General features: G+C 35.5%; 1 protein-coding gene across 1 annotated transcript; it reads right to left on the bottom strand.

The window, feature by feature from the left end:
* Window positions 1–509: 509 nt before the first annotated feature.
* Window positions 510–3496, bottom strand: LOC146910172 (Galactose oxidase/kelch repeat superfamily protein). The gene is made up of 2 exons (XM_085730280.1): window positions 2486–3496; window positions 510–1132 (listed from the first exon to the last, which is right to left on the bottom strand). Exons 1-2 carry the CDS (start codon window positions 3451–3453, stop codon window positions 841–843), a joined length of 1260 nt encoding a protein of 419 aa, XP_085586406.1. The 5' UTR covers window positions 3454–3496; the 3' UTR covers window positions 510–840.
* Between the last annotated feature and the right edge of the window lie 2699 nt (window positions 3497–6195).

The raw sequence follows: 6195 nt of genomic DNA on the forward strand, positions 1-6195 counted from the left end.
TCCAACGATCATTCATTTTTTTTCATGTATACATTATTTTTACAGGACTGTAAATAGTTTTATACAGTATTTTATTTTGAAACAAAATCCTCATACATGATAAAACCTTTTTGATGATTTATTTTACTGAAGTTTTTGTTATGTTAAATGACAAACGATTCTAAATGATATTCTGTTTTAAAACAATCAAATTAAAATTACAAAAATATGCTTAACCAAATTTTATAATATGCTTAGGTATTTAACACTTTTTTTTTGACGGAAGGTATTTAACACTTATAACATATGATGAATGACCTTTTTAGATTCAGAAACATTCCTATCTGTTATCCCATCTTAATTACTCCAGTTTTGACAGTCACCCCGAGCAAACTGAATTCAGTTGTGCAATTAGGAGGACAAGATGGGAGAGGCACGCCAAGTAGAACTACATTCTTTTTTTGGTACATTGGCTAAAGAAGAAAAAAAGAAAAATAAAAGAGATAAAACTAAGCTCGAGGGTGCAGCCATGATCTCAAAAGTAGAACTACATTCACAACTACATAATCTCAAGAGTTTAAAACAAAGTAACAATTTACAAGTCACAATTATTTAGATATCCATCCATTACAATATATTCAGAACTTAAGGTTTAACACCAATAATAGCTGATCAATATGCATATTTATATGGTATCAGCTAATACAAAATGAACTATATACCCTGATCAAGTCAAGAGATGTACTAAACACGGAAATATACAAATATAAGCCACCTACATGGAACCTGGTGGTCAAATGATGTGCTGCACAATGAATTTGGCAGAGATGCCTAAACTATAAAAATAAGATGTACCACAATTCACAGACCAATTGTGCTCAAAACAGCACTAGTAATATCTACACGGCAAGTGAAAGGTGATTTTGTGACCATTGTTCTCCATGTCTTCTTTTTTGGATTATAGATTTGAAAGCACATAGTTCCTGTCTTCTTATAGGATCTGGACCTTCGACTTTCTGTGAAATCGTCATCGTATAAATGTGTCAATACATACAGCTCGCCAGCTACGACAACAACACCAAAGGCTGAACCACGGGGAGGTCTTTTTGGCACACGAGTCTCATATACCCAACGATTTGAAGACATTTCATATCTGCAAGTTGCATTCATAAAAAAGTGAATTACAGATTTGCAACTTCAGAAGTTCTGAATTGTAATTTGCAAGCAAACAAAGCAAAGCAAAGCATTAGCCATCAAGGATATTGTATCCTCTACTATGTACATGGGTTGCAAGAAGTTCAAGCAAAAAAGTACAGGGATTTATATGATTGGGTAAAAAAAATAAAATTAAAAAGCACAAAAACCAATCATGATGTGTGTAAACAACATAGGGATAGATCCAACTGGTCCTAACAAAGAGCAATGTAAATTGGCAAGCATTCCATTTTTGGTCTGCTAGATGATCGATAAGCAAGTTCATTAAACAAAACGGTTAACTATCTCAGTCTCAGTATTTTCTAGCAAAGCTTCATCATCCGTTTTCCTATACAGTGTTGAATCAACGGAGCATTGATTGTATCTCAAATCGACTGGCGAAAGGTAAGGTAGGAACATTCTCCACCACATAATCATGGACCAGTAAAGCATAGCTTTGGTTATGCTTGTCTCATCTATACATCGATCAAGATCCACAGAAGGAAAAATGTTGAAGTTCAATGAAACACAATACTTCACAGTTCACACATACCAAAGTAATAAATGTGATTACAAGCATTTGTCTTAAATTTCTATTATTCTATATGCCAGCACCTCGTCTCCATAATTGAGAATCTCATGTGCTTCATGTTCAAGCCATTCCAGACTTCAAGGCATCATATTATTTCAATATCACAAACATCTTAATATTATTTATTCTCAACGTTTATGCTTCGTACTACAGTATTAATTTAAGTATACACATTGTCTGCACCAACCGTAATGAACAAATAAATACTGTGAATGACAGACACATGAAGCACTACACCTGCATGATGTACTTTTTTATCCTAATAATTTATGCACATTGCCACAATTAGTTGCAGAACTTCGAAAATAAGTATTAACATGATGTAAGCAGTCCCACATATCCTAACATTCTTTTGTAATATCTGAATAAAATTCAAAGCCTAAATCTCTACAACCCAATCCCGCCCAACCACTTAATAGTATGAAATTGATCACACTTCCATTCAGGAAATGAGATTGATCACAAAACACATGTCATCACATCATCTAAGAAATAATCATTTGTCTTGATGTCTGATTATTGGCACAAAGCTATGAATAAGTTGCCTTGGAAATGTCAGTCTGAGAAATTCCAACGCATGTCCAAACTTAATAGTATGAAATTCATACACAAATCAACAACATTGAAGCAAAATCTAACAAGCATATGATTCAGTTCAGAGAAGTGCTTAATACTTATAGCAACAAATTAATTAACCAAACCCAAAAAACAAGTAAGTACCCGAAAATCTCATTGGCATCAAGCATGAAAACCAAAGGAGAACCACAATCATCATCACCAACAACAATCTTCCCAGCCCTAACATTCTCCCCATCACCCCACACATCTCCAACCTCACGCCACAAACCATCCTCCAATCCCATCACCACCGCATCTCTACAATACTCATCCACCGGAAACACCCCCGAAACAGTCATCGAACCACTATAACCACCAATCACCCTAAACTCCCTCTCTCCCCTCTCCACAAACCCAACACACCCCGCACGAAAACACGGCAACGGCTCCATTTCCTCCCACCGATCCTCCTCCACGTCGTAACGCTCCGCCGCCCTAATCCTCGATCCCGCCGCTCCAAAAACCAAATGCCGCGATCCACCTCCGGCAACCACAATCTCACCGGAATTCGAAACCACCGCATAAGCAAAACTTCCACGAGGTGAAATCATGGAAGCACGTTCCTCCCACGAAAAATTACGAAAATTGAAACGAAACACTAACGAAGAAGACGAAGGACGATTAATCGGAAAAGAGCGAGTATCGAAAACCGATCCACCGATGATGTAAACATGAGAACCAAACGGAACGGCGGCGAAGTTACACAAACCGTAAACGTGAGGGTTACACGGCATAGGTGGAAGTGGACACCACGCAACGGCGTTAACGTCGAAGAGATACGGCGTGGAAATTGAAGGATTCTGAGGGAAAATACAAATAATATTGTTACGATTATGAAGTAAGAGATTGTTGAGAAATGATTTTGATGAAAGTGCAGATTTCCATGATTTGGAAATTGATTTCAGACGAGCGTGATGAGCGTAAGGAATCATTGAGAGGATTGTTCGTGATACTTCGTTTGGGAGATTAGGGATTAGGATTGATGATGATGGTGGTGAAGGTGGCGGGGGTGATGAATCCTCCGTCGTTGACGGTGGAGGGAAATCGCCGGAATTCTCATCGGAAATCATTTTGTTATTGTCACTCTTTTTTTTTTTTTTTTTGCGCGTCAACGCTGGTTTTATAACGCTGGTTTCATTTTATTTACTTTTTGTGGTAGCGTCGTTTTCTCACTTTTTCTTCTTGGACAAGATAATGTAAGTGGGGTCACTACACATTTTACTTTTCTCTTTCGTTTTTTTTTTCCTTTTAATAATATTTTTCGATTTCTTCTTTATCCACAATTTGATAAATAAACTTGATCGGATTATGTGGGTGATTTTTTCGTTAAAATGTATTAAACTTTACAATCCTTGTAATTTTTTTATAATGGATAGGATTCAAATCTCTTTTATCTAAAGAAATTTGTTTTTTTCTAATGTAATTATAACCACCATATTTCTGTCGTTGGGAATATAACCACCACCTTATAAATGAGCTTACGACAGATAATATGTCACCCTTATAAGTTATAAGTGGTCCAGTGCGGACCAATACTTATAAATATTTAAATATTCAGCGACAACAGATGTTGTCTCTTAGTATTAAATGTTAAGATAAGAAGCTTGAAAAAAAATTCTACCATGACATCTCAAATGAAAATGATTAAGATTAAGCCAAACATATCGAAGTGGATGTTCACCCATAATATTCGCGTCAAATGAAGAGGTTTTAACTTTCTTTCATTTGATTTCGATTCATTACATTTCCGATTGCATCAAACAATTGTAAAATGACTTGCCTTCAATTTTTACTTTGTCTTCTCTCTTTTCTTTAAAAGGGTTCCCGATTAATTTTACCCAACAAAAAAAATTCAATTGGCTCCTAAATTTCAATGTTGTATGATTCATGGGTGCCCATAGCCTATGCAAGTTGGACTATCGAACAAAGTCCAAAATTTTGTCACGGTTAAACCCCAACTAATTAGAGCCCCTCAACGCATTTGCCACAATTAGCTAAAATTATCTTCTTCTTCTTTTGTGGTGTCCGGGGTTTGAACCCCGGACCTTGCATATATTAATGCATTGTCCTTAACAACTGAGCTAAGCTCACGAGGACATAGCTAAAATTATCTAAAATAAACTAAGTAGGTCAAACATTATAATCCCCGTGAACATAATTTTGCTGGCGAAGACGTTGCAGTATGTAGGGACTGAGGTTCATATCCTAGACTCTCCACTTATTCACAGTGAATTTCTAGCCACAGTTTCATAAAAAAAAAAAAAAAAAACTTAATTGCAGCTTTATTGGCCCTCCTATTTTAATTCAACAATTTTGATCCCTTCATCATATTTTTGTGTCGCTCTTGCAAGGTCGACAAGACTTGGGCCTGTAAATTAACGCCTATGTCAATTATCAAAGGAATCAAGCAGTGAGTGAGCCTTATTTCAAACCGAAAAAACTGACCAACAGGCCAATGCATTCTATCAATAAAATACAGCTCATACTTATATGTTAGTTTTTCCGGACATACTTGTGTATTAGTTGTTTTCCTAATTTGAGTTATATTATTTAACCATTATGGCCCTACTTAAAGAAATCAATAAGTTCTTTGCTTCTTAAAGAAATCAATAAGCTATGCAATCATGCAAACAACAAAAATTTGCCACATGTAAATAATAATATCGCTTTAAAAGTATAAAAGATTAGTACAAAAGAACATGATTGTTTTCAGCCCTTTTCCTCATTCTTATTGTTCTGCACTAATCAGAATTGTCCATCTAATACGCATGTTTATTGACCACAAAAGAAAAATAAAATCAATGGTTAAGATTGGGCAGGACCCTCGTGTGGAAAGAGAGGATCCGTGTCCATAACATATATTAGGCAGGACCCTCGTGTGGAAAGAGAAGATCCGTGTCCGTAACATATAGACCTTCCATTGAAGGAAAAAAAGACTTTAAAAGACTTTAACTAAAATTTTGCTTCAAACCTCAAAAAGACGTTGACCAAATCCGTTTCAGAAAATAAAATTATGAAAGTAAATAAACAAAACAATCTGAAGTTTATCAATCTAAATACTTAATAAAATCCATTCGAAACGTTGAATCTTTGATGACATACTAATCAACAATCCTTCGAAAGTTCACCTTCTTTTTATTGGACAGCATAGTTGCATCATGAAATTCATTGTTTTCACCAACTGTTCTAGCAAACAGTTGGTCCAAGTGACAGAGGAACATTTTTTCCAGTTTTCAATTGCTTCATCACCTATTCATGCATCAGTGAACCCAAAATATTAAAAAAATGGCAATTAGCTAAAAAAATCAAAAGTTGTGATTTTCTACAAATAATAAAGATACAATATTAAAATCTCTTTGCTTACTTTCAATTCCTCAAATAGAATTTTATCATCAAGAACATTATAAGTAGAATAAATATATTTGCGAACCCCTAAATTTTGAGGCCTTGTGCGGTGGCTCCTCCCGCACATGTCCTCCGGATCGCCATTGATCACAGTTCCCAATTTATTTAAATAAACATACCGTATCAGGACACGTGAAAGGCGCTTCAACCACTTTGCTCTCTTCCTTTATTGGTTGTTTAAGTGTTTTAGAACCTTGGTCTATTGAAACCTTATTCCTACAATATGCAAACCATAAATTGTCATGATAATCCAAAAGGTAACATTTCAGTTTTAACACTGATCACAATGCAAATAATATTCATGCTATACTTACTCTGCTTCATTGTTTGAAGGCCTTTTTAGGGCTGGTACAACAGTCACAGATACTCCTTTATAGGTAGTGCAAGTTAAAGATTTGCTTGCCCTG

The sequence above is a fragment of the Medicago sativa genome, chromosome 7 (genome assembly GCF_051527215.1).
Source record: "Medicago sativa cultivar Bolivia chromosome 7, Bolivia_mono, whole genome shotgun sequence".
Classification (NCBI taxonomy): domain Eukaryota; kingdom Viridiplantae; phylum Streptophyta; class Magnoliopsida; order Fabales; family Fabaceae; genus Medicago; species Medicago sativa.

What these genes read in the sequence shown, in the direction of transcription:
- LOC146910172 (XM_085730280.1), bottom strand. Translation starts at nt 3,453, where the DNA reads ATGATTTCCGATGAGAATTCCGGCGATTTCCCTCCACCGTCAACGACG. An exon ending in GATGCCAATGAGATTTTCGG is followed by an intron (nt 1,133 to 2,485) that starts GTACTTACTTGT and finishes TGCAACTTGCAG; the next exon opens with ATATGAAATGTCTTCAAATC.